This window comes from Trypanosoma brucei, chromosome 2 (genome assembly GCF_000002445.2).
Source record: "Trypanosoma brucei brucei TREU927 chromosome 2, complete sequence".
Lineage (NCBI taxonomy): Eukaryota > Euglenozoa > Kinetoplastea > Trypanosomatida > Trypanosomatidae > Trypanosoma > Trypanosoma brucei.
Window position 1 is genome coordinate 967598 of NC_005063.2, and position 27084 is coordinate 994681.

General features: G+C 51.8%; 5 protein-coding genes across 5 annotated transcripts, besides 4 other annotated features; all 5 read right to left on the reverse strand.

Moving 5' to 3' along the window:
- Nucleotides 1–27084: part of a sequence feature (sequence corresponds to BAC RPCI93-1F7) that runs on past both edges of the window.
- Tb927.2.5440 (hypothetical protein, conserved) lies at nucleotides 1091–3979 on the reverse strand (the record flags this gene model as incomplete). The annotated part of the gene is made up of 1 exon (XM_946617.1): nucleotides 1091–3979. One exon carries the CDS (start codon nucleotides 3977–3979, stop codon nucleotides 1091–1093), a length of 2889 nt encoding a protein of 962 aa, XP_951710.1.
- Nucleotides 6767–6786: a microsatellite.
- Tb927.2.5480 (hypothetical protein, conserved) lies at nucleotides 7316–9610 on the reverse strand (the record flags this gene model as incomplete). Its single annotated transcript, XM_946618.1, has 1 exon — nucleotides 7316–9610. One exon carries the CDS (start codon nucleotides 9608–9610, stop codon nucleotides 7316–7318), a length of 2295 nt encoding a protein of 764 aa, XP_951711.1.
- Nucleotides 10451–10479: a microsatellite.
- Tb927.2.5500 (hypothetical protein, conserved) lies at nucleotides 11344–11988 on the reverse strand (the record flags this gene model as incomplete). Its single annotated transcript, XM_946619.1, has 1 exon — nucleotides 11344–11988. One exon carries the CDS (start codon nucleotides 11986–11988, stop codon nucleotides 11344–11346), a length of 645 nt encoding a protein of 214 aa, XP_951712.1.
- Nucleotides 13861–13881: a sequence feature (AT_rich).
- Tb927.2.5530 (hypothetical protein, conserved) lies at nucleotides 14020–18588 on the reverse strand (the record flags this gene model as incomplete). The annotated part of the gene is made up of 1 exon (XM_946620.1): nucleotides 14020–18588. One exon carries the CDS (start codon nucleotides 18586–18588, stop codon nucleotides 14020–14022), a length of 4569 nt encoding a protein of 1522 aa, XP_951713.1.
- On the reverse strand, nucleotides 20414–26596 carry Tb927.2.5540 (hypothetical protein, conserved; the record flags this gene model as incomplete). Its single annotated transcript, XM_946621.1, has 1 exon — nucleotides 20414–26596. One exon carries the CDS (start codon nucleotides 26594–26596, stop codon nucleotides 20414–20416), a length of 6183 nt encoding a protein of 2060 aa, XP_951714.1.

A 27084-nucleotide genomic window follows, 5' to 3' on the forward strand; every position in this document is an offset into this window, starting at 1 on the left:
CTCAAAAGCGTTGACCACTGCTCAGAGCACTATGGACCATTAGCGGTAAATACACACAATTCCCCACTTCCCTTTCTCACTAGCGAATAAAACAAACGAAGGCAAACACAAGCCTAGCACTCAGGGAAATTGAGGAAAGGGATAGAAAAAAAAGAGAGAGGAAATAACGCGTCGAAATTACAATTGCGCTAACCAGCAAGGCGAATACCCATTGATGTTACCCTCGTCCCATGATCTTGGATGCTTTTGCTTGAGTAGACACATCACTTGCGCCGTCTCTTCACAGATTTCAGGTGGTGAGCTCCATTCCTCCCTCGCCCCCACCTCCTCGTTTTTATGCTGCCAGCTCGTGCAAGCAACCGTTTACAAACTTCAGGTATCCTCCCGTTTCCTCCGCTTACCACGCATGTTTCTTTTCTCTCTCAACTATCCCCCGCGAGTCGTCAGGAATGTACACGAACTTATGAGGCCGGTTTACGGCAGTCGTCGTTATACAGTCCTTCCCCCCCCCCCTATGGTTGGCCATGTGGGAGTTTGTTTGTTTGTTTTTGCTTCTTTTCTCCAACCCCTGGAACAATGAGACCTCAATAGACACAAACACACACACACACACAAGCAGACGCATAATAACAAATACGAGTGTAAACTACGGAAAAGAAGGCAACAACATTATAATCATCATTTATTCCCCTCTTTTTTTAAGAAAAAATATTTTAGTGGGATGTGTTAGAAGTGTGTAGCGTTAGCTCAACAGTAGCAATAACTGATCAGTGTACCACCGCAAAAAAGGACTTCGGCCCCCTCTACCTTCTTTCGCGTGCTCCTCTCGGGCAGACATGCGTGCCGAAAGCTCAGGGGGGGTTTGGAAAGCGGCGGCAGGGTTATAGGGAAGGGAAAGGAAAAAAACAAAAAAAAAGGGAACAATGATGGCGGCCACGAGCGCGTCCCACCACCGGAGTGAGGAACAAGAGGTACAAAGCGTTGGAACGACAGGGGCTACCTGTGTTTACGCCGAATTATAAAACTATGAGCCAGCGTTAAAGACCCGGTCTCCTCCTTGGGTCAGGTGAATACACCGCCGTCATGCTGGCTAACGGGGCTGGTTGGCACGCGCTCGAAGCTCGGCTTCGGCGTCTTTCAACATTTTCGTCGCGTCGTTCAGAAGTCGGGTTTGTTCCTGCACGTAGCGCTTTAACCTATTTTTCTTTTCAGGATCTTCCTCGTGCTTGAGGCGTTCGATGCCTTCCTTATTCGCAGCCATTACGTACTTTACGAATCGTGTCACGGATCCGTTACGAAGCGGATAGTTGTAGGTGGAATGCATTTTGCGGTGCAGCTCGAGGAGATTCTCTACAATCTCCTTGCCGTTGACCTCTTCATCGCTTTCGTCAGCCGTGGAGAGACTCAACAGAAAGCATGTATGGGAAGGGCCACCGAGTACGAGATGAAAAAGCATGCAGTACTCATTCTTCACACGCGATATGGCAGAATCGTACGGGTGCGTGCCACTCCCAGAGGAGGCAAATACAAGTGAAGAGAGCAAAACATCACACGTACTCTCACCCGACTCTGTTCTTACTATACGGCTTTGCTTGACAAGAAGGAGGGCGACCAGGACACCACCCGTCATGGTGGAGAGAATTGGATCTGTACTGGCACGGCTTAACGCCTTGTTTAGGGACTCATCAAATGCCATGCTGGACGTAACTTTGGTGTACCGCAACTGTGGAATACGCGGGCCATAAATCGGAGATGGCTGTACTTGCATCGTCTCAAACCTGCCACCGTTCAGGTCAAAAAGGTCTTTCACTTTGTCATCATGGAAAAACCCGAGAGCTGAAGTTACGCTCACGATGGAGTCAGCCGTTGTTTGACACCGCTGCAACACGCCGCGCACAATGCGAGTAAGATATGGCCACACAGGTGATCGAAACAGCATGTCGGAATTTGGCGCCTCCACGGAAAGCACAGAAGCGTTGTAGCCGTCACACACGGCATCCTTGACACCGTTCAGAGTGGTAGAGTAAAAGTTCGTGCTACTGGGGTTGCGGATGACCACTTCATGGGCTTCATGCTTTGACCCACGGTAGCTAATGTTGTTTCCCTCGACCAAAAGCGGGGTTGAGGTGGACGGCACCTTCTCCACCAGTACAACTGTTTTTATACGGTTCGTTTTAAGGTCTTTCGGATGCCGCTGTTCCTCGTTTGTCCGCGTCCTTCGTTGACTTTCCTTGATGCTGGCGGTCTCTGTGACAGGTGTTGCACCGTCCGCCGCACGCGTATTCCCATCACAGAGGAGCTCCCCCTGAGAGCCTGGAGACTGGGTACGAGCAATATCCGGTCCACACCCGGTGCACCCATCCGTCGCCAGCTTCCCCCTTATGTCGGACTCCCCTGCTTGCATGTGCGACCCTCGGTTCGTGTTTGGCCGCAAGCTCGCAAATTTTTCACCACCACCGGCCGTTTCCTCATTCGACGTCGGATGCAGCACATCACATGCTTCAGAAACCTGATTTCGCCGCGGCCGGTTGGTGTCGTGCGGGACTCCGGTGGAGTTTCTCGTATTTAAGATATCACCCTCAAGACTATCTTGAACTTCCTCCGCCTCTGGAAACTCAGCAATGGAAATATTAACCGCGTTAACACCACGCGGCCGGTGCAAAGAGGAACTCCGTTTCAAGAAAGGTCGCCTGTGGCGCCCGTACGTGTTTGAGGTTTCGCCTTTACTTGCCACACTTGTTTGTTCTTGTGTATCCTCGGTGCCTTCCCCAAATGCGGACCCCACGCGCGCCAGTGGGTGCACAACCTCCCCAACAGTCCTTGATAGCGGAATATCTAACGCCACGTTGTTGCTTTCTGCGGTTATAATCGTGCGACTCGACCCATCACTCACTGTCTCAACGATTGCTCGGGTCGCTTCACACACAGGGGATGCATGCCCCTCCATGATGTGAAAATCTTCCGCGTCAGCAAGATCATAACTTGCCGGACTCTTAGTGCGAGCCTGCCGAGCATCAACTGCGAACGGGCTGTTCTTCCTGACGGGAGCCCCCTCTCTAGGATGGAGGGAGTGGGACTTGCCAGCGAACTTTTCTGCAATTCGCGATCCCAACGCTTGTGGAGGTTTCGCTTCACCCAGACCATTAGCCGACATCGTTGCTTCCCCGGCCACTGAAAATTTCCGGCCGACTTCGGATCGCGCGGGCTCCTTGGAAACACCACCGTCGATACCGTACAACGATTTTGAAACTTGTACGTAGTTGCTGGAGTTTGACCAGCTCAGTTGAGAAGGGCGGCGGAAGAATCCCACCTGTGATGGCACCCGCCCGCGGTCTCGTCGGCTGCTGAACAGTTTTTGCACCGGCATTGAATCTTGGTAACCGCGGTACATGGAACCCCCGTCAACGGCCCCAAACCCGGAAGCACCGAAACTGCGGTAGCCACTACCCATCATGCCGTAAGTGGCGAAGTTTCCGTACTGCGAGGCACGGCACATCCCGGAAAAGCTGCTCTCCCGCTGGCCATATCCTCCGGCGCGGCTCATAAGAAAGCTGTTGTTGGGTAACCGTACCCCACTTCCGCACGATCTGCAACTCATGCTCCTCTGCGAGCCGTACTTATGACCATGGGGCCAAGTGCCTCCTTCGTGTGGAGGTCCGTGGGAGATATCATAATCCCCCGGAACAAAGCCTGTTTGGCAACCATCCCTAAAACTTTGTCTTCGGAAACTCATTTTCTCTTTATTGTGCTCTTTTCTTTTCCTTGTTCGCTTCGCGGGGCCTCCAACTGGACTTCCCTTAGCGTTACCTTTTTTCTCCGTCGAAGCGTATGTGAAGTGGCGGTTGCACCTCTTGCTATACCCTATGAAAAAGGAAAAGATGCCGAAGAATACCAGACGTGCGAGAACTAGCAAGAGAGAAGCAGTTCCTACCAGCTCCAGACCGACAACGATCCGTGGTCGCACTACGTCAGTTTCCATAAAATAACTTCGGAGCTGCACTCAGCAAAGACATGCGAAATGTTGCACTGACTCACCAACAGTTATACACCAAAGGTGATGCAACAAATGCGTGTCCGTCTGCGCGGGTACACCGCCACTGCACCAGGTCCACTTCCACCCGCGAAGGCAGTACTTTGGTTTGTGTTGCCCCAACGGCATGCATGAATCCTTCATCCCAAATACCCCTACCACGGCACACCACCTTCTCTAGAGAAAGAGGTATCATCGGTCTGGGGTGCGTGCGGCTCGTCATACCACCACACACTCACTCAAGCACACACGCACGCATACCTCGCGTGGTGCCACTCCCTCTTCCTCGCGTCCTTTCTGTGTGAAATGGAGCGGGCCATGCACGCGGTGGGCATGGAGAGTGATGCAGGGGCATCAACACTAGTATAATGTTGGGCTCACTTCCATTTGCCTCGGCAGCAGCCCACAGGTCCCCCTTAGGTATAATAAAACGACGTCTGGCTAACCGTATCAACTTCTGACTTGCTGTGTCCACTATCCACTCAAGTTCCCCTTTCCGTTGCTGGATTTTAAACGCCTTCAACACACTGTTGAAAATCTCCACCTCGTCGGAAACTTGTCCCTTCCCTATAGATGGCGTTAGCAGCTTCGTTCCACAATCTTTGCATTCCCACCACATCTCCGGTACACGCAGATGGTTGCACGGTGGCTGGTTGTGGCACCCACAGCTATGGTCTATCATACCGGTATGAACGGTGCCGAGTTTTTCCTGCTCTTCAATGTTATGTGCTGGTTCACGACGTCTGCAACGCCAGTGGCAAGGAAAGTCCACTAGCCTGATTGCCGCTGTCGTTCTTGCTGGCCTGCCCCAGCGCAAGGGGGAATGCAACGAAATCAGCCGCCTCTACTGTCTTTAACATCCCATTCGCACGCACTTTCACGCACCCGAGGTTCCATAACCTTTAAATTGCGTCGCCAGAAACCCTAGGACTGAATATGGGAGAAAAACCGAGCGTGGTACATCTGTGCGTGGCGTCTGGTTGAAGAAAGCCCATCGCTTCTGTACCTTTTTGAAGCTCGTCTCTGCTATGGTAATATCAAAGGTGGAGATCCCTTGTTCCGCAGCTCTAATGGAAGGTAAGAAAAGCCTTATACACACATCTTTGCCGCAGCTGCGTCATCTTCCTCCAACAGCCCAACAAGTGATGTGGAGTTGTGACCCGCCGGCCGTTGGAGCAGATGGACCTCATCCAAGACACATTGATCAAGCACCTCGCTTTATTGCAGGTTTTCATCAAGCCTGTGATATCTTCCAAATACCACTAGCACAGTTACGAATGTTTTTCTGGCCAACGTCGGGCCCTCAACCGTTTCGGCTCTGATGATCGCTAACATGTGTGTCCCATCTCCAAATGCGCTGTCCACGCCCCTCACCTCCACCTTAATATTTGGCGCATGCGCCTTTACCTCCTAAGAGCCGCGCAGTAAACAATCGACAACTGAGCCAGTCATCGCCTCTTGGACCCCAAGAAATTGAAAGGGATTGTGCTCCAGAGGACGTGCCAAAGGACGGGAGGAGCTCACGACTGGGGCTGCACGTATTGTTTGTTTGGTGCAGACAGTCCAACATCGGGAGAAAAAAAACAGCACCGACATTCCTTGACCAGGCCCCTTGTTTTTCCCGGCCTCCCGCTTCAAACCGACATGCATGAACGGACTTGTCGCGCAAACTATGTATCTAACAGTTCCATCTACAAGCGCCCTACTGCTGAAACAGTCCAAAACTAGCTCTCAAGCGTCGAGCATTGAAGTGACGCTGCAGTCACTCGCACCAAGGAACAACACAAAAAAGCAATCGTACTACGCGCGAAGCTGAAGTTCGGGCAGTATATTCGTCAATTTGAACCACAGATGGGACGGCTATCTTCGAGATAAAAGGGCTACAAACCAAGTGTGGAATACCTTCGCAAAGAAAACTATAGTCCAACCCGTGGGTGGCGGCACAAAAGAGTCAATAAAAATAGCCTTACAGATAGCGGGTTCATTCGACAAGCCCCCAAAGAATAGCACGCTACAATCTATCCACCACGTCGGACTAAGAACCTTCGTTGGGAACGAATTTATGAGCGTTGTGTCATTTTTCCAAATGGTACCGTTCAAAAAAAAAACTGCATTCCAAGTTGATTTTTTTTACAAAGTTGCTTATGCGCATGTAACCAACGGAACCCACACCTTGCCTTCGTGAGCCTGCCAGCTTTGACAGGACCTTGTCTACCGTTAAGATGAGGAAAGGGAAGAGAGTCGCGAGGTCACATTACAGGAGCTCCAGTATACGCTAGCATCGGCTCAATCCCAGCGAGTCTGACATGGTCGAATAAAACACTGCATTTTTTCCCAAACACGCGAATGACGGTACCCCACGCGTGGGTTATGATTGGGACAAACAACAAATTGAAAGATGTACCGGCACAATTGAGCCTCATCAGGCAGAGAGGAGAAACAAAAATAAAAAAAATAGATTAATTAATGGAATAACGATGAAGGGCTTTAGCGCCCACAATGGTGCCAGCCATCTGACTGCAGCAGCTACTATGAGTCCTTGTGCATAAAGGAATGACTGTGAAGAAAGTTTGTACAAAATAAAATATCCTCTTCCATCCCCAAGCACTGGACGATTGGACCCTCCATTATAGGCAAATACAAAACAAAACAAAGTCCTACGGGGAAGGGCAGTTAACATACTCAAGCATGAACTAAAAATAGAACAGAATATAGCAAACCCAGCTTTGCAAGGTAATATATATATATATATATATGAGGAAGACGACATTTCGTTCATTCGTTTCGGCACCACACGGGTCTACACACAGATCCCCCGTGGGTGCTGTTGTGAGGACCGCAGCGAGGGCCTGAGCGCCGCGAACGGTAGTTTGGTATTCGGTATACACCCATAAACCCCTTTGAAAACATAAATAATGCCTACCGACCCTGGAATTTGGACCTTCGTTTTCATTCTTTCTTGTTTGCGTGCGCTACCTCCTTATACGGCAAGCGCGCAAAAGTTATCAACACCCAAGAAAATGGGACTCGCGTGCACAGCGCAGTTGGTCACGACAGCACCGAAATAGTTCCTACTGTGGACACTGGTTTGCGTCACCAGAAAGTTCAAAGATTGTGGTGAATCTAACTCTCGCGACTCCTACGATTTCGCCTCCGCGCGTGCACACTAGTTCGCTTTGCTTAATGCAGCAACGAACGAACACATACGCACATCCACCTACTAACACTTGTTTGGGCCTCAACCCTGTTCTCATTTGCCGCCTATGAATGCGGGTGGAGTGAAACTTAAACAATGAGGTATCCCTTGGGCGCTGTGGTAATCGGATTAGCCAGCATCTCCTCCGCATCCCTTACTATCGACTCCATACGGCTTACCAGTCTCGCCGTGGGCTCCTTCCCGGTGCTGTCCATATCCTTCATCTTCTCCTGCTGTCTGTTTATCTCCTTTTTCGCTGATTCCACACACCGAAGCACACTACCGATCCGCGGTGGAGTGTTTTTCACTTCCCGCATCCTGCGTTCGACGTCGAGACTGTCGCTAGCGCCCGTGTCACATTGAGAGAGAATCAGGGTGGAAACTGTAACACTGCCGCCACCGATCGCGTATCGGAACAGCCGGTGTGGCTCGGACGTGTCCTTCTCCTTCAACGCGGCAAACCGCGAGACCTCTTCCTTAGCGAGCCCAATGCATAACGAAGAGAGGTATACATCCCCACCGTTGGCAGTTTTCTTCAGTTGTTTCAGGACGAAAAAACCGACGATGAGGTGCTTTGGATTATCAACGAGTTGCATAGCACTGTTAAACACCTCCATACACTCCTTAGAGGAGGTTGCCTTCTTCGTTTTCATCCCAAGCAAACACGGCCCGTACACGGGATTGGATGCAAGCTGCACCCTTTCGTAGCCTTTCTTCTCAGTGTCGAGGAGATCAAGAATGCGGTCAGAGGATTCCATCATACCCAGCGTTATAGTTACGTCGAAATACTTGCACTTCTCCTTGGCGCCTTCCACACTCTCAAGGCACCTTTGGAGAAAATCACCCGCAAAAGTCACCGATGTATCTCCACAGTTCCTCCCAGCCCCCACAAGCAGTGCAGAGGTACGGCCAGCTATCCAGTTCAGTCGGAGGTCGTTGAGTAACACAGAGTTCACATATGCCGACGCCTCGCTACGCTCAAGGCACTCATCGTTAACATGCTCCTCTTCTCCCCCATCGCTCCGTCTGAAGACCACCGTCCGAGGGTCCTTCACAGTCACAACTACCTTATCTGAGGGTCCCTCATCCTTATCGAGAATGACGAGCGAGTGAATGTTGTAGTTTTCGAGTACAAGGGTCTGTGCACTCGAGTCATCACCGGCAGGGGAACACTCACTCTGGGAAGCAAGGGATCTCCCAGGGGAAGCCAGCACAGGTTTCAGCTCATCCGCAGACCGGCCCTCACCACCACATTTGGCCGCCCCGACGGCTACAACATTCCCACCACGCAGTCCACTTCTCTGCAGCGGCACGTGGTCCTTGATGGTTGCGATGACGGGGCACAAACTGGTCCTCAATGGTGATGGCACACGACCCACTCCGTTGCCATATATGCTCCCCATCTGTGAGATACCATTACGGTTCCCATAAGAAGAATCATGCACCGCTGAGCCACATACTCCCGTGTCTGAGGTTCCGGGAACAAAGCAACGAAAACTGAGGGCGTAACCACATCCACCATAGATACTTTCTCCCGCGGCGGATGCATGCAGGTCACCGAGCTCCCTTTGGCTATGGAATGACCCTTGCTGCTGGAATGAGTTCCTCCGTTGAGGCAAGTGCCCAGCAAGCCTCCCTGGCAACGACGGAAAAGCATGACCCTCCCCATACACTGAGTAAGGGAGGGGGTTGGACACGTCACCCAGAGCAGGTCCGTGCACACTTTCACACACTGCCCCCTCATGTGCGCTCGTTCCCGTGGTATGTTGACGCACGCGTCCGCCACGCGCAAACCCGTCGAGAGCGTATCCACACACACTCCGTGCCCCACAACCAGTGGCGACAATCCCTCTGCCCCCGGAGGGAAACTGCCCTTGAAACAAACTCGGCGGCGGCGGAACAGCTGGGGGGTAGCCGGCCATCCTCCCCTGCAGCGGTGGGAAGACACAGCCTCCATTTCTTGCTGATGGATAAAATGCGTTAGATGCAGACCCCGTCGGCGCGACACCATACGTATACCCGCCCATTGTCCCCCAATAGGCACCCCCTCCTGCGGCAGGCTCCTGCATGTTTCCCATGACTCCCTGTCCCTGGAACAACCCCTGTCTTTGAGGTGGTACGGTGTTGCGGCTGCCCAATTGACCATTCGGTGGTGAGATCGGGATCACCTGACCCAAGCCGCTCGTGGGGGCTGGTGGTCGAGTGGCGGATGGTTGGGAGGTCTGAGCAGTGTCAACGGTTACAAGGTTCTGTGTGTGTGTAGTTCCTTCGCTCGCGCCACCACGTTTTTCCTCATTCTCTCCCATCTTCGACTTCGGTGCTGAACTTCTGCACTGAAGGATCGATCCTGTTGGTGCGGCGGCGGCTGCCTTTACCGTGGACATTACAAATGCTTATCAGCACGTGGCCAAACCTGGGTGGCTTACACAACTTCCTCGTGTCACACGGAAATTTGCCTTACAATCTCACTCCTTGTTTGTACGGAGTAAACCAAAATATGGAAGAGGGAAGAGAAAAAAATCGCAAAAATCCTTTCATATCTGTGTGATTCAGTGGCAAGCCCATCATTGATAACCACAGTACGCACAACCATAGCGGAAGGTAACGACAAACCATTTCACTACGCACAGCGGGGTAACGAGTGGGCCGTGGAGTTTAACACAGTGCCGCTGTCCACGGCCACACAACCGTGATGGCATCACAGCCCTACAAACGGTATGATGACCATGAACATTCTAATCACACAAGGCCAGTAGAAGGAGGGGATAGGGCAACTCGCTGCGTAGTGACGGGACCTGTTGTACAGCCCGTAGGTTGCAACAAGTCGAGCAGCGGACGCTGTTACGTTGAAATGCGCCCCAACCAGTGATACTGGGTTGAATTGTTGTTTCAGTGTATCACACAAAGCAAGCACTTCCGGTCCACCCCGATGGTGTATAATGAGACGCTTGTTTGACTTCCCTAACCATAACGATACTATGAGAGAAGGTACCGGGAAAAGAGATCAACAGGAAGCGATAAAGTTGAGCAGCACATGAAAACAATGCCCGACGGTCAGTGAGCACGCAACTGGGAGAGTAAAGTTTACCACCACACGCTCGGTAGCGTTTTAACCCTAAAAATACGCTGAATAAAAAAGGGAAGTAAAACGGGACAACTCGAATCAAAGAAACCAATACATGGGAATACGCACGTACAATGGGGAAGAAAAGAGGGGGAGAATAAATAATAATAATAATAATAATAATAACAAAGTATTGATAGAAATAGCAAATGGAAAGGGTTCCGAAAGAAAGGCAGTAGACATCACTAGGTGGACGGCACTAACATCTGGAGCAATGGTCAATCCACTTAATTCCCTAACTATGGGCAGCTGGCTGTATAGTGATTGGTTCAGAGGATTCGCTTCCACTCGACTCAAACACCTCTTGATATAGCTGCGAAGCTCACCATAAGCAACGTAGTTGCAACAGGCTGCAGTCATTTCACAATAAATAAATAAATAATCACAAGAAGGCACAATTAATAGCACAAACCACCGTCCTCCCTGGTAATGTTAATAAAGGAAGAGACGTATAAAAGGGTTATGTACAAACGCGATGAGAATTTTGGGTCGAAGGAAATCAATATGCGAAGGGTATGGCGCTACATACAGGAGAACGCCCCCATAGGCAGTACTTGGTGGCACTCGTTGTATGTTTGAAAGTGCAGAAGAAACACAACAAGGGAGCGGTGTGTAGGGTAATAGATATGCCAGGAAACACCAGGGTGTTTGGCACCACAGTACAGCAACCCCCCCCCCCTCCCCAACTACCACCCGTTCATGTCAATCACTGTACGTTACTAGCCCATCATTCGCATGTATAACTTCCTGCTGCAGGAATTCACCTTCTTTTGCACTACTGTTAACTGGTTGTGAGCACACCTCTAAACTAGCCACAGGGTCCGTCGACAACTCCCCAACGGTCCTACCGAGACGAGTACACACGCAAACACGGACGCATATGACCTATCGCTTACCTCAGAGCCTCTGTACGTGCAACGGTCGTTGTGCCCTTCCTATACTTCAAACCTCCTGGGGAGGCGGTCTGGAAAATAGCCGTCATTCACTACTTACTTATGGCTTCCCATCGGTCGCGAAGGCCCGCCCAGTGCCATATAACTCTGTGTCCGTCTGCCGCAGCACGCACACATCTTCGGGCCTTTCTTCTCCCAGGCACACCATGTCCATTGGGTGCCACGGCTCGACTGGGACGCAGCACACCTCGACGTCGCCCCACACCCCACCTTCCTCCATTACCCGCTGACGGCGACTAGCCAGTGATCCGTAGTTGGTTCGCTCGCGCATTGGACCATTGGGCCGTTGCCGCAGTGGTTTATTTCCCAATACCCTTCGGCCTTCTTGACCGCGCAGGCCACAACTGAGCACCTTCTCGTCTCGGTTTGCCATGTCACCGTAATACTCACACAGAACGTCACGGTCAGGATCATCTGTTCCCAGAAGGCAGCCCGACCCGGATAGCCCGACTCCGGTGCCTTGGCCACTCTCACGTCTTAAGGAGCTGCGGTGAATCATCAGGTCTTCCCACTCTTCCTCCGTCTGGGGTCCGCAGAACGACCTCCGGCGAGGGCCTATCCAACCCGCTGTCGAGATATCTTCAAACGTTCCGGGCTCCATGGGCATTTCCACCCCCGTCGGAGGCATCACTGCCCAGTTGGAGGGTTCCATTGGGAGCACCAGCGGCTGAGAGTGCGGAAGCATCGGAGCACACGTACGGTGCTGTTGTTGCGCACAGTCCCGCCCCTTTTTCCAACTTCTGCAGTTACAGTGCCTTTCAGTCAGGTATATTATCTTCACTTGTTTGACCACTCGCTTTCCGCTCTTACTACGCGCAGGTTCGCCTCTAATGTAGGCTCCCTGAATGTATGCAGTGGTGGTGGCGGCGGTGTAACAACAGTGCTTTCCTCAGGTTAGCAACCTAACTAGCATAAAACAGGGATGAGACGACGGGCAACACATGATAACAATGCTCATGTAAGAGGTACACAATATCAACTACGAGCAGGCGGAGGGGGTTTATAGGAAGGGAGGAACGACAGGCAGACGATGCCCAAGATGAGAAAGTACCACTTAACATAAACATTTCCTTCCACACCCCCCCCCTAATCGCTTATCCACACACCTCTTCGACGGATAAGAAGGAACATTTATACAGTTGTGGGAGCGAGGACAGATTAACAAGTACTCACACATCCCTCGGACCGCACTGCCCCTGCACTACTATGTTTGTTTCCCTGCCAACATGATTCTTTACCGTTCACACACGCAGTTTGGGCACAGGGATAACACGGTGACTAGCGCAGATGCAACTGCACACCAGCAAAACATCGCATTTGCAAGTCAGCCAGGTGTTGACCTGCGAAGGACTCAGTTTTGCATAAGAAGCATTACGGAGCGTCCTCTGATCTGTAATCGACTAGCGTGAGCCTTTGAATTGCAGCTGCGGGACTGCCGTGGTGAAGGAGTGGTAGAGGAAGGAAGAGGGAAACATAGTCACTTTGCCCAGCTTCGAAGCGAAGGGCGCGTAATGGAGTGGAAAACATACACATCCGTCAGGCGTGCAGGATGCACCCCAATGGATCACCAACACTACCACGGGGATGTAAAAACAAATAATCAAAAACAACACACTGAGGATAATTGTGTAACTCCCAACGAAAAAATAAACAAATAATACGAGTGCAGAGCGGGTCTCCCATCAGCATGCCGACGGCAGACCCACTGTCTACACATATTACAGGGCAAAAAGAAAGAGGATAATGAAGTAAGGAAAAAAAAACAGCAGGGAATGTACAGTACAGCAGAGGGAGGAATAATAAAATAACTGGTAAAACAACGGACGCGAAATTCCGTGAAAAATAAAACTCGGTATTGGGAAGGACTGCTGCTACAATTGTCATACTCGGTGGAACTTCTTCGTCGTTTTCATCACTTACTGTTTCATATTAAACAGTCGCATGGTGCTGCTCAGACGAAAGGATGAGGGGCTTGCGCCCAACCTGCCTGCCGCGTCCGCTTCGACCCTCACGAAAAGAATCAATGTGACGTGACACATGAGGAGGAGCCTCCGCAGGAGAATAAAAATAACAAAGCGATAAATGAAACACAAAGAGAAAAAGTAACAAATAACTAAAGCGGACAGAGGGCTGATCTTTGATCGCATCTGCCTACTTTGTTAGAAACAAGAATTATTCTGCCAAATGCAGTAGACCAGTGGGAAAAGAGTCTTGTGACACTTTTGATTACACCCCTCACAGACGCACGGATACAACCCCCAACCTCACCGCTTCATTCATGGAGTTATTTTAATATTGACACGTGTTTAATCCGCTCCCCCCACGTGCAAAGAAAAAGGAAAGGTGGAAAAACATACGTGACGAACAGAAAGGAAAAAGTAGGTTGGCGATGCGTCTGAACGGAGTGTAACGCCGCTCAACAGGCACCACTACTTTCGCCACACCAACAAGTGCAGATTTCAGCACGACTCGCACTTCTGCACAGTATCGAGAATTGGTGTCTTCTGAAATTTAATAGCCTTTCTTTACACACTTCAGGATAATTAGTACTAATCACAAAATAATAATAATAATAATAGCGCAAGTACAAACATACTTTCTAACGATGCAATTGACAGACACCACTTTTTCTGCTGGGTCAACGGATGCCACCCCCAGAAAAGCGTGTCCAGTCGTGTACAATGATAATATGCTTCCTAACCCACACGCATGAAGATTATCGCTCTTGCTTGTAGAGTGGTGGTGCACGACCTTCTGGGTTGCGCAAGAGTTCCTCTGCGTCAGCAAGCACCTTTTCCACGTTCGTACTGCTCTCTCTGAGTCGCCCCCTGTCACTCTCCGGTGCCTTCTCCTGCAAGACGCGTAGTTGTTCAAGGGCCTTTGTCGAGAAGGCCACAAAGCGTTGTATACCACCAGTGCGGATGGTGCCGATTTTACTCCCGCGAACTTTTTTTGCCAGCCTAACGAAGGCTGTGGCTGTTTCAACATCGCTGTTACTCGTCGAGAGACCGAGGGCGAAGGCAGTGAGGCATGGACCACCAAGCGCATACTGGAACAGACCCCGTTCCTTCTGACGCTTCTCCAGAGCTTGAGTGTAAATATCCACTCTACTCCCGGCTAGGAAAAAGAAAAATGAAGACAGGAAGACGTCACCATCCGCGGGCTTCCGCTCCTTGTAAACAAAAAGACACAAAAGCGTAGATTTGTCTGCCTCGCATACCTGAATGGCGGACCTCACTTTCCGCAGCAGCGTATCCGGAGTTGTCGCAAGTTCAAACTTCGCATCAGCAACACAGGGCCCGAACAGTGGTGAAGAAGCGCACTGCAGTTGGTCGTACGTAGCGCCATCGCGTTGCAGATCCTTCGCTGAGCAGCAATCAGCCTTGATAGAAGCAAGCACAACAAACAGTTCTCCGTCCGCATTTTTCTTCGTGAAGACGCTGCGGACCGTGTGTTCCAACAGGTTCTCTCCTGTCGAGAAACCATCGACATCGGCCGTGAGGAGGGCGACGTTGTACCCCTTTACAAAGTGATCAATGAGAAAATCGACCGAAGATGAACGGATTTTCGCTGCCTGACCTATGCGCCTCACCACCTCATCAGCTGGGAACTCCGTTTCCTCCACAGAAGTTTTGATCGTGAACCCGTTGTCCTTGGCAATAACATTGCGCTTCTTTCCATCACGCTTATCGGTGAGGACTGCGACCACGCGAACAGTGGAATCGGCCCCTCCGGACTCCTGGGATATCGACGGAACGTACGCGACGGGCTGTGTTTCGTTGGGCTTTTCCAGAAGTTTTTGTGCGTCGTGCAGAGCCTGTTTCTTGTCGCGCAAGACTTGCTCATGTCGCTCCCTCTCCTTTGCATCATCCACACTCTTTAGTTTCTCTTCAGCAGCCGTTATGGACTGCTCCACCACGCCAACAAACTTTCTGACGCTTCCACCCGGTTGCTTGTTGTTCTTCAGCGTTATTTCACGGTGCGCGTCAAGAGCCTTAAGTACATTGTCATCCACATCCCGATAGCTGACGAGTAGGGCACACGAACACGGACCCAGGAGTGCGTGCGCGAACAATGCATGCGGATGCGTCTCCTTTTTCTCCAGCGCATCCACGAACGGCTGCATGTCGGGAGCGCTCACGACAAATAATGACGAAACGCTTACATCAGCGGCGGTTACCTGCTTCAGCACTGCCGTGAAGACAATATATCCACTGTCCTTAAAGGCATCTTTCGCCTCCATCAAAGCGGCCTCGAGCACAGGTTCCACTTGTACCGCACTCCCCACCACCTTTGTTGTAGCTCCCTGTACCGTCACACCAAATATTGGAGACCTTGCGACAACAAGCTGTCGCTTTTCTGACGATCCAAGCAGGTCCAGCACGACTTTGTCACCTCTGAGGATGCTCATCTGCAGGGTACACTCATTTGTTACGCCATCCTTTTTGCTTAGTGCACCCTTCAGGATCGCCTTCACGAGACTCCATGTCACCTGATCCCCTGTAACTTCGTCAGGCACCATCTCCGCAGACAAGAGGGCTACGTTGTATCCTTGGGTAAGAATACCCTCCATACGCTTTGCAATAACGGAATCCACAGGTCTTACGCCGGTGCGTTGGATATATTCATCAACTTCGTCAGTTTTCTTCTCGCCTCCTGCAACAACCTCAGCGGTGCCGTTCGAGGGCCCCGACCCCGCAGTTACAATGATTTTGGCGGTCTTTTCCCACGGTTCTGTGGTGTGTGCTGGGGCAGGAGCCCCAATCACCTCCTGCTCCTTTGGCTCGGTCAGAGAATCAGCAGACGCGGGAGCTGGTGCTAACGTGGCGGCGCTGGGTCTGTCATCCTCTATGGAGGCACCATTTCTCACATTCCCGCCATCGTTCTCGACAGAGCCGTTCTTCACTGACTCTCGGCTTGGTGGATACACTTTTGCCCGCGTCTCCTCAGGGTCCGACAGCAGCTTCCGCGCGTCCGAGAGCATGATCTCCAACCTCCGAAGCGTCCGCTCGTGGCGCTCTCGCTCCGCCGCTTCCTTCGAACGTTCAATGGCAGCTTTACATTCCGTGAACTGGGTCTCCGCAAACTCAACAAAACGGGCGACGTTACCACTCCGTGGCGGTGTGTTTTTTACCCCCCGCAGCGCAGCGGTGTTGCTCAGGATCTTCGCGTCCACTGCCACGTCCTTACCTGATGCACCAACCACGGCAACCACACAGCTGCCTCCGCCCAAAACACTCTTCGCAAGTGGGAGAGGCACAACCTTCCCATTCATGTCAAGAAGATCTTGGAGGTGTTCGACCCCATCCTTCACGAACAGGCATACGAAAGAGGAGACGTACACCGTAGGTGCAGCGCTGCTGGTTTTTCTGATCTGCTTCAACGTCGCATGCATAACACCCAATGCCGCAGTGCCCGATGACTTTTTCAGTGCCTCTTGTACAAACACATCGACATCAGCATCGTCCCGTAGCACTGTCTCCTGCAGGTCCATCAGGCACGCACCCAACATGGGATTGGAGCCATATCGAGCAATTTTCACTGCCTCGCTCTCCACGGCCAGAAGATCTCTGGCGGTCGCGATCGTTGGCACATCCGCTGCAGTCGCCAAAACCTCGTATTTGGTTCCATTTTCCGTCTCACCCTTCCTGAGTGCCGCCAATATGGATTTCATTACGGATGTAGTGACGCACGCAGAGAGAGTCTGCTGCGGTGTACTGTCGGACAAAATGAGAGCGGTGTTGTGGCCCAGTTCCACCTGCTGGACGATCATTTGTAGAAGTGCAGACTTTTCCACAGTGATCTCATCCCCGTGCACGACCTCGTCACCTTCGTAGTAAACGACCTCCTCGCCACTGCTCGCCACGCCCACCTTCCGCTCCTCCTCTTTTATTGTTACTTGCGGTCCTGCCTCACTGCTCACCACCATTAGTGTGCGAACGCTGTTGTCAGGCGGAACCTGAGCAACAGGAGAGTGTTTTACTTTCCCGTTTCCAGAATCCAGGTCGCAGGGTTTCTTGGCGGTCTCGGCAGCGGGTCCTTTGTTGGTGAAAGTGGTAGGCTTCTTTCCGCCAGTAACGCGTGGCTCCTTCTCTTCCCTGTCCGGTTCCGCATCAGGCTTTGTTGTAACTCCTGCGGAAGGAGTGCTGGAGTTGCACGGCGCGGATTTAGGTACGGTGGGGCCTCGGCCTGGGTCACCCTCCTGAAATGCTTTGTTGTAGAGCAGCCCTCCCACACAGTACATCGGGCCGTGTCCCATCTGCGGACCGTACACGGAATCTGTCCTCGATGGTCGGCCGTACATGGGCCCCACACAGTATATCGGGCCGTATCCCATCTGCGGACCGTACATGGAACCCGTGGGCCCTCCCACACCGTATATCGGGCCGTATCCCATCTGCGGACCGTACATGGAACCCATGGGCCCTCCCACGCCGTATATCGGGCCATATTCCATCCGCGGACCATACATGGAACCTGTTCTTGATGTTCTGCCATACATGGAACCCATGCCATAAATTGAGCCCATCCCATACATGGAACCTGTTCCTGATGTTCTGCCATACATGGAACCTATTCTCGATGTTCTGCCATACATGGAACCTATTCTCGATGTTCTGCCATACATGGAACCCATGCCATACATGGAACCTGTTCTTGATGTTCTGCCATACATGGAACCCATGCCATACATGGAACCTATTCTCGATGTTCTGCCATACATGGAACCCATGCCATACATGGAACCCGTTCTCGAGGTCTTGCTGTACGTGGGGTTCGTGCCATACATGGATCCGTTGTGTCGATCGTTTCCTCTGGATGTGGAATTACTGATTCCTGTCACGCCATAGAGGTCCCCCGATACCCCGAGTAATGGGCCGCGCCGCTGACCGGCTCCTCCACAATCAAATCGGCCGCCCTCCAAGCCAGGAAGTTTGTCGATCGCGGTTCGATTCCCATACGGGTTGGTTGGCCCTGACCCTGCCACTGGGCATTGAAGCTCTGTATATGAATCTCCGCGATTCGTTGAACCACGCACCACTGGGAAGGGTCTACCGCCGGGGGCTCCACAGTGTGGTCCCAGGCCCTGGGCGGCAAAGGCTGCCGAATGGTTGTTCACCCAAGTCGCTGGAGACGATATGGGTGGTTGTGCTCCGTAACCCGTAGGCCCAACCACTGAATGCAGGGGGTTACGCACCGTACCGTACGATGCCGGGTTTGTGTCCAATGTTGTAGTAGAATGCGGCTGGCTGACGTCGTTTGAGTTCAAGTTCTTTCTCATCATTTTACGGTTACAAAACTTACTTGCTTGACTTCCCTTGCTTTCGCTCCTCTTTCTGAAACCAAAGACAGCTTTTGAGAAACGTAGAAATAGGAGAGGGGGAGGGAAACAGAGGCGTTTGAACAACTAACTAGGCCGGGCTGACCACGGAACGTCTTACACCAAGTTGGAAAGTGGGACAAACCCAAGAACGTATGTGACTCGCATGAAACGTGTAACCTCCGAGGCATGGCGCCACGCCGTCGACGGTAAAAACAAGTATCGTAGAGGTCTGGGAACCGTGCTGACAACACAGATGAGGAAGATTGCCGAGCATGTGTGTGTGCGTGACTACAAAGTAAGTCGGAGCACATCCGACAGGATCCCTTCTTGGGTACAAGGGGTATTATTCCCGTCCAAAGATGCTATGTAACTGCTCCCCAAGCCCACACAGAATTCTCCGCGCCAGCTCAGATTTTACCGAGATGCAATACGGAGACTTGTGCAGCCGTGGATTCGGCAGTTGAATCTTCTCACTCTGAAATATAATTACCAGTTTCAGCGGCGTGCCCTCACAGGGGTTTTGCTCAGTGCATTGCAAAGACCTTCTCAGTGAAGCTGCCGATCCTATTCGCGACTTGCTACGTTATCGGTGTGCAAGAGTAAAAGGAATGAAAGAATGAAGACATGATGTTATCCCGACAAAACCTTCCGTGCTGCCCTTGGGAAGGGCGCCCTAGTCACCGCAACAACAAGTCGTATGAAGCGATCGCTATTTAGTTTCCGCGGTGCATTCATTATTATTAGTAGTAAGCAGAGGATACCTGGAAAAAAATACAATGGGCACACATGCTATTCATCGATGTAAGTGACTCCGCGTCAACGGAGCGCGACCCCAAAACAGTAGCAGTGGTACAAAGGGGGAGAACACGTAAGTAAATGGTATATAAAAAATAAAAAGAGGCTGTGTCGGTACTTCCTCGGGTCGCTACTATGACCTTCCGCCCAACACGTGTAAAAAACTCTAGGGGAGGGGGGAAGGGTGGGTTCCCATCGAATAACCGCAAAAACACAGCAAAATTGAAATAAACACACACACACACAAAAAAAAAAACGCGCGTGACGGTCAGCACACACGGCTCACTTTATTTCCAACCACTCACTACGTTCACGAAGGGAACACTCCTTCCTACCTTTTCCCAAATGCGGACGCATTGCAGATAACAAAGGCGATGAAAGAAAGAGATAAATTTACGGCAACACGAAAAAAAACTAAAAAATGTACTAAGCACTTAAGACGATGCGCAGGAAGGGAATACACTAAACACACACACACACATTATACTTACCACTCTCTGCGGAAGAGAGATCGGCTTACAGAAACCCTCAGAAAGAGGTAAAGCGAAGTCCCGCCCTAGCTCCCCCGCGGCAGCGAGACAAAGGTATCGCTTTTCACCCTTACCGCCCTTCAACGGCACGTGGGAGAAGCAAATTTATCGAAGTAAACAAGCGGTATCTTGGTAGCAGCAGCGTGCACCAGCAGGGAGAAGGGAACACTTATGGGGTACATATATATATATATATATACGCGCGTGTGTATGACATTTATATAACGACGCACACACAAATTTTGGCGTATCCGAGCCACCGAATGGGCAACGCAACCAGAGGTAGTGTTAAGGTGGGGAAACCCAACATACTAGAAGTGTGTACCCACTTCCACAGCTCAACCGGACCCATAGGGGTGCGAGCGTTCGGCAGTAGTGCACAAGTACCTTCATGCTAGCACACAAAGTGACAAGTAGATGAGGCTTGGAGTAATAAACGTCAGAATGGAGGCACACCAGCCTCAGTGCACCGACTTGTAAGCGCGTACGCAGCCCATTTCCCGTGGTGGGTTCTTGAGGAGTGACTCAACTTCTAGCAGGAAACGCCTTGCACGGACGATCCTCACGCGGAGTTGGGCCTTTTCTTCCTCACTTTCTTCTTCCTGAAGCTGGACCCCCAGCACCTGAATTGTTTTCGTAAGTTCATCCATGCGCCGTAGAGCACTCGTGCGATGAGACGGCAGGTTTCGCACCTGGGAAAGCTTAGTTTGCACGGAAAGCAAGGCTTCCGCATCATCATCTTCGTCACACAATCCAAGCGCGACGATAGTGAAACATGGCCCCCCCAACGCGAGCTTGAAAAGGTCCGTGAGCTCACTAGAGCGGTTTGACAAAATGTCGCTGTAGTGGGAAACGTGATCGAATACGGTGGTCACCATGAGCGAGGAAACAAACACGTCGTGTACAGGTTCTTCCACATGGTGTGTTAACTTTAAGGAAACAACCATCAGGCCGGGATCCTCGGCTTGTAGGGTGGGTACGACGTGCTCGACAGCCCCAACTAAAAAACGGTCAAAAGCCTCAGTGTCGGCGACAACGCGATGCGACACTCCCCGTACGTGGCGGTCGAAGAGTGGTGATATTTCCACCCCGAAGCGGTGAACCGCCTCGGATTCTTCAGCTGCCAATAGATCCACCGTAACACCGTTCTTAACGAGCGCCATTGAGAGGAGCAAGTCGCCACCCACCGGCCCGCAACCCACCCCTGCTTTCGTACTCTGCAGGATAAGGTACACTATCTTGCGGAGGATAAGCGGTGTGGAAGCGGAGTTGTGGCTATCTGCGGCAAGAACAGCAGTGCAATGCCCCGACATAAACTTCCGAACGAGCTCATCAAGAAGACGTGAACACAGAGTAGCATTACTGTCGCTGTCGGGCCCACGCAACACCACCTCGTCGACGCCATAGCGGCGGGTAATCGCCCCTGCTCGGGTAAATACGGAGTTACCTTGCACACCAGCGGTACCATCACTAAGGAGTCGTTGCTCGAAGAATAAAAGTGAATGAACCCTCCCCTCGTCCCCGGTTCTGGCTTTGGTCTCTAGGAGCGACACGCACCCCTTAGGCGACCTTGTCTCTTTGTCACTAAGATATGCGCGGGGGTCATTCGACTCGAAATTCTCCAAAAGCAATTCTGCGTCTCGCACCATTTCCTCGAGCCGGTACAATATATTATCTGACGGCTCACATTTATTCGACCCTTGAAACTTTTCACGAAGACTAGGCACGAGATCATCCCGGATTCCGCTAATAAACTTCACGATGCTTCCGCGGTGTATCGGCCGGTTCACCACCTCTCCAATACACTTCTGCACGCGCAGCATATTTTCGGTCTGAGTCGTTGCGACATCAATACTAAGCAACGCTACAGTATAACACGGTCCACCCAATGCGTAGTGAAATAGCGCACGCGGTGCGCGCGAGACACGGTTCAGCACGGATGTGTAGAGGTCAACGTTTTCCCCTGCCAAACTGACTGCGAGAGATGAGACAAGGACATCCCCATCCGCTTTCAGCTTCTGCTTTAGTACAACTGAGACGAACACCAACCCATCATCGACCCCTGCGTTCTTGGCGCGACGAAGGGCTGATGCCAGTAGCGAGTCGAACCCGCTGCAGCTGCTAACAGGAAACCGGCGGGCGTTGTGAACACACGGGCCGAAGATCGGCGACATAGCTATGACCAACCTCTCCGGCTCGCTGCTATCATCCAGCAGATCAAGCATGCGCTCTCCGCTCAATTTCACAATCGATAAGCTGAGCAATCCTCTACGGTTGGAATTCTGGAGGCCCGAAGCATCAACAACCTCTGAAAGCACATTCCGTACGAGACCCCTAAGCACAGTTGATGACACGGTTGAGGAACCACTCTCTGCAGTAAGGATAGCAGCGTTGCAACCCAAAACAAAAACATCAAACAGCTCACCCAACACCTTCGAAGGCACGTCACCGCAACCATCGCCCCATTTCACCACCTCGTCAACCTCGTATCCCTCATGAGAGCCGCCAGTTCTTAGGAAAGGCCCACCGTCATCGTTCCCGGCACCAATCACGTGTCCACAACCCTGGTCGACCACAACAAGCGTTCTCACCTTAGAAGGTGCAGACATGGCACTGTGCAGCACATCATCCTCGCTGCCTTCTGCGCTCCGTGCGCTGCTGTCACTACCGCCGTCAGAAATTTGCTTCTTCTTGATGTCGGTGTGCACGCTGTTTTGGCTCGCATGAGCCACTTGCTTGCAAGTGAGGGTTGGGGAGCCCCCAGAGCATGCAACCGAGGCATCGGGCAGTTGTGGCTGTTCCCTCTGTCTGCAGAGTGCTGGGCCCTGCGAGATTCCGCAGTGCTCCACGGGCTCCACAACACCGGGGGGTCCCGTAAGGATTGGGTCGAATGGGAAGCAAGATGTCATGGAACACGGTGGTCCCCGTGCTGCCTTCAAGGATGGGAGAGAAAGGCCAGGGTCGTATTTCACCTTTGTGCTTATACCTGGGCATGAAAAAGCATCGGGCGTGGTAGAAGTTCTAACTTTTTCTGCATCAGGAACACCGGGTGTGTCAATCTTACAGGAGACCTCAGCATCATGCGAGGCCCCCCGAGCGGGGGTTAGCGAGAACAGCCGCTGTGAGTATGCACATGTCGTGTGGTCGGAGGAAGCTGAGGAAGGAAAACAACGGTGGGCTCTACGCTGCGTAGATGGCGCCAATTCCATTCCACATGTGGTTGCCAAAGGGCCCAGGGAGGGCAAACCCTCCCCCCTTTGGGGGTCCGACATACTGCAAGTCGTTGCGTAACTAGCTTGATCCGGCTCCACTGGAATGCTGAGTCTTCTGCTGGATGGCCTCACCTGGCGCTCCAGTCGGGGATCTCGGGGAGTGGGCATGCCTGCTGCGGTAACACAGGGCAAGCACGAGGGTGTTTTCCCCTCCCCATAATGATTGCGTTGTGGCAGCGATGACGGTGGCGCGCCACCCATGAGCGTAACTCTAGTGTCGCCTTTGCTACTTGGTTTCAGCCACTGTGCCTCCGAGAAAAATTTTGGACATGGTTCTTGTCTCTGCTTACTACTTTGCCCTTCCTCCACACACAGCGCAGACGCCGCGTTGTGGGAATCCCCGCCACAAGCAGACACAGATGAGGACTGTGGTCCAGGGAACGGTTGCTTGTCAAATTTCACACCACAATGAACCCTCTTCTCAAGTCGTACTGATTCCTCCACGTCAACTACCAGTGAAAGCCCTTTGGGGTTATACATAATATGTTTCGCAAGCGCTATGCGCTCAAGCAAGAATTGTTTTCTTTCCAATACAATTTGATCGTCAGTGGAACACCCAGCAACCTCCGCCTCCGCATTATCGATCAACCGACTCACGCTTCCTACGGTACACGGTTGGTTGACAACGGAAGTGAACTTATGTTGGGCGCTCAGAAGCTGCAGAAGGTCTCTGTCCCTTTCACAGAGTGAGGAAACCACAACAGTGAAATAAGGACCACCCAACGCTTCATGGAATAGCTTTCGTGCACTTTGGTCACCTTCCCTCAGCAGCACATCAAGGTCGTTAGGGGTAGCACCACCCGTCACAAGCATCGACGACAAAATTACATCATTCACATCAATTTGTTTCAACATGACGGACAAAACTACACGACTTCCGACACAATTGTGCTTCAAATCGGCAACTTCGAGACCACGCGATAAAAGTGTGATGAAGTGATGTGCGCTCTTCAGTTTCATATGGGTGACGTTTTCAAAGGCAACCCAAGGAGCCATGACGGAGGAACTTAGAGTTCGCACCCCCCCTTCGGACTCAGAAAGCAAATCCCGTGCTGACTCCTGTCGTATTAGGACAACGGACATAAACAACTCGCACTCATCATTGATGTCACGAAACACATGATTCATCACCTCAAAAACCGCACACCAGCCAGACAGTGGTACTGACTCACTTCCAGCAACAAACATGGCAACGTTCATGCCGCGGAGAAACTTTCCTTGAAGTTCCGCGAGTGTGACAGAGCACATATCATTGTCATCGGTGCATTCCAGGTATTCGTCCACGCTAAAGAAGTGTGGCAAGCCCTGTGGAGGACAGACTTCTAGCGTACTCTCTCCGCGGAGGTTTACTGCCGTCTGCACATCATTCTGTCCCGTTCCCGTTTTGTGGTTGAGTACAATCAAACGCACTCGGTTTGAAGGAACACTCTGTCGTTCCCTTGAAACCCTGATAATTGGTGACGACCCCCCCTCAACGAGACACATCCCATCTTCAGCCACTTTAACCGTATGAGACCCAGACACTCCACCAGTACTAAGCTCGCTGCACGGATGCCATCTCTTTCGGGAAACAACTGCAGCCGGCGGGCGCACAAAGCTTTGAGATGCGGTAATGGACTCTGCACCCGCCACTAAACTGATCGATGACCCATTCATTCTCCCGGGGCCCTGAACTGCCTTTTCCCTGGAACGCTTCTGAATGGAAAGTTGCTCGCTTCCACCCATACATACCCCCTGTCCTACACCTTGATTCTTATCTAGACTACAACTGGCTGACCTGCATGTCGAACCTGGACGACTGTCGCCGCAACGAGCGATGCATGGGTTAATCGAACGAAGCTCCGTTCCGCATCGCAGATGCACACCCACAGAGCAGGAGATATGAGACTGCAGATATTGCTCACACTCCCTTTCCATGCCCACAGACACCCCCTCGGCAGACAAAATAGCCCCCTCACCCTCTTCCGCAGTACAAATCGACTGACGGGACGGCAAAGGTGAGCTTATAATCAAATTCGAGTCGCCTTTGAGGCCACTAAAGTACGGATACTCCATCCCCCCAATTAAACTATCCACCAAAGAGTTACATGATGGAGTTCCAACCCTGCCACGTGCGCGGTCAGTAAGAATGGCAGATATGGGAAGAGCTTTCGACGGCAAACTGAGTCCGGTACCTTCTTTGACGTCCCCTAACGGCCCTTCGGCGCCCACAAAGTCAGAGGCTGCAGAAGGACATGAAAACGTTTTTGGTAGTACGTCGCCGACCATGGTGAGCTCAACGTTACCGGAAGCTTTTCCTTCCTCGGTACGCAGAGGCTGCGCGTTCACGACTCCGGTGGGAGCACCTATGATGTCCTCGCTGCACCTCTGATATACCGCTCCACTCGTCCCATTTGTCAGGGCACCAGTTCCTCGATCATCATGTCGAGGAAACAGCATCAGTTCATTGTTGGATCCACTGTCCCCACGGCGCATAACTCCCATGCATATCTCACTAGCTTTTTGCGTGTGCCCCTCACTGCAACTTCCACTCGAGAGAACACCGGGAATCCCGTTGTCTGTGCAAAGTAGCCCCAATACCATATCCACATCATAAAGGGAACTCTCACTCACACCTAAGGTATCACAGCCCCTTGTAGTGCCCTGCGGAAGATTGCATTTTCCGTCAAAGGCCCGGAAAGACCACCTCAGCCACCTCTCCGATGTTCCGTTAGGAGATGTTTTGCCCTGCAGACTGTTGGCCTCTCGCAGCACACCTACGTCGTTTCGGAGGGGACTCTCACTTGCTACCGTCAAACTCGACTGCAGCCCACCAAACTGGGCGAGCCTATTCGATTGGCCATCTAGAACCCGTGGTGGAGAGGTCGTCACGGTCGATTGCAGGGGCCAGGGACCCAGCCGCATTCCGTGAATGAAGGCATCAAGCCCATAATCGTGGCTATTCAGGTCGGCATGTTCACTCTGGAAAGCGTACGAGCAGACATAGTCGAGATCATAATACGGATAGTTTTCCCCCTCCAATGTCGCCGCTAGGTCGCTGGGCCTCGTATCAACTGTCAGGGCAACGTTGTCAATGGTTGAGCGCCCCTGAGCAACGGACACGGGCCCGTCTCCATCTTTGGCATCAAGATATATGGAAGACCTCCTCCTCCCTAAGTCTCCGTCATCAAGGCCATCCGATCCAGTAGCCCACTCTGCAGTATTACAAACAATACTTCCACGGTCATTGTTTCCCGTTACATGAACACCAGTAGGGGAATTCCAGCCGTCGCTGAAGGTGTCTACTACCTCTTGGTGTTGCATTACCGCCTCGGACGCAAGAATATGGGACTCCACATTAGAAAAGCTTATCGAACCCTCAACATCGGACATGTACGCTTGAAGATGGGGGAGGGGGGAAAGTGAACCTTGATACCTCACCCGTCACAGTTGGCTTCCTACACCAGCTCCTTCCTATATGTAGCGTGGAATACCCTTCAGCAGAGAGTGCAAGGATGCAGTGAAGTGGCGTAAAGAAGTAAGCAACACAGAAATATGAAGACAGAAACGGACGTGGCTCCATAATATTGCTACCTGAAGTTGCCGAGCATTGCTGACTATTAAAAAAAAAAAAAAACAGCGCCAGCACACTCGTATTGCCTTTATGCAGGACAATGGAGCCACGTGCGAATAGTGGGTTGTGAATGCAATGAAAAAGACATATATGTTTATAAACCAACAAAGATACATGCGCTTCTTGGTGGACGCAGACAGTCTTGTCAGCCCTGCCCACTCCCAAACTACACTTCTATATAGTGCGAAGAAGGCATAACGCATCCAACAATAATCTGGACGTGCACAGTGAGGAGAGGAAGTTCTTA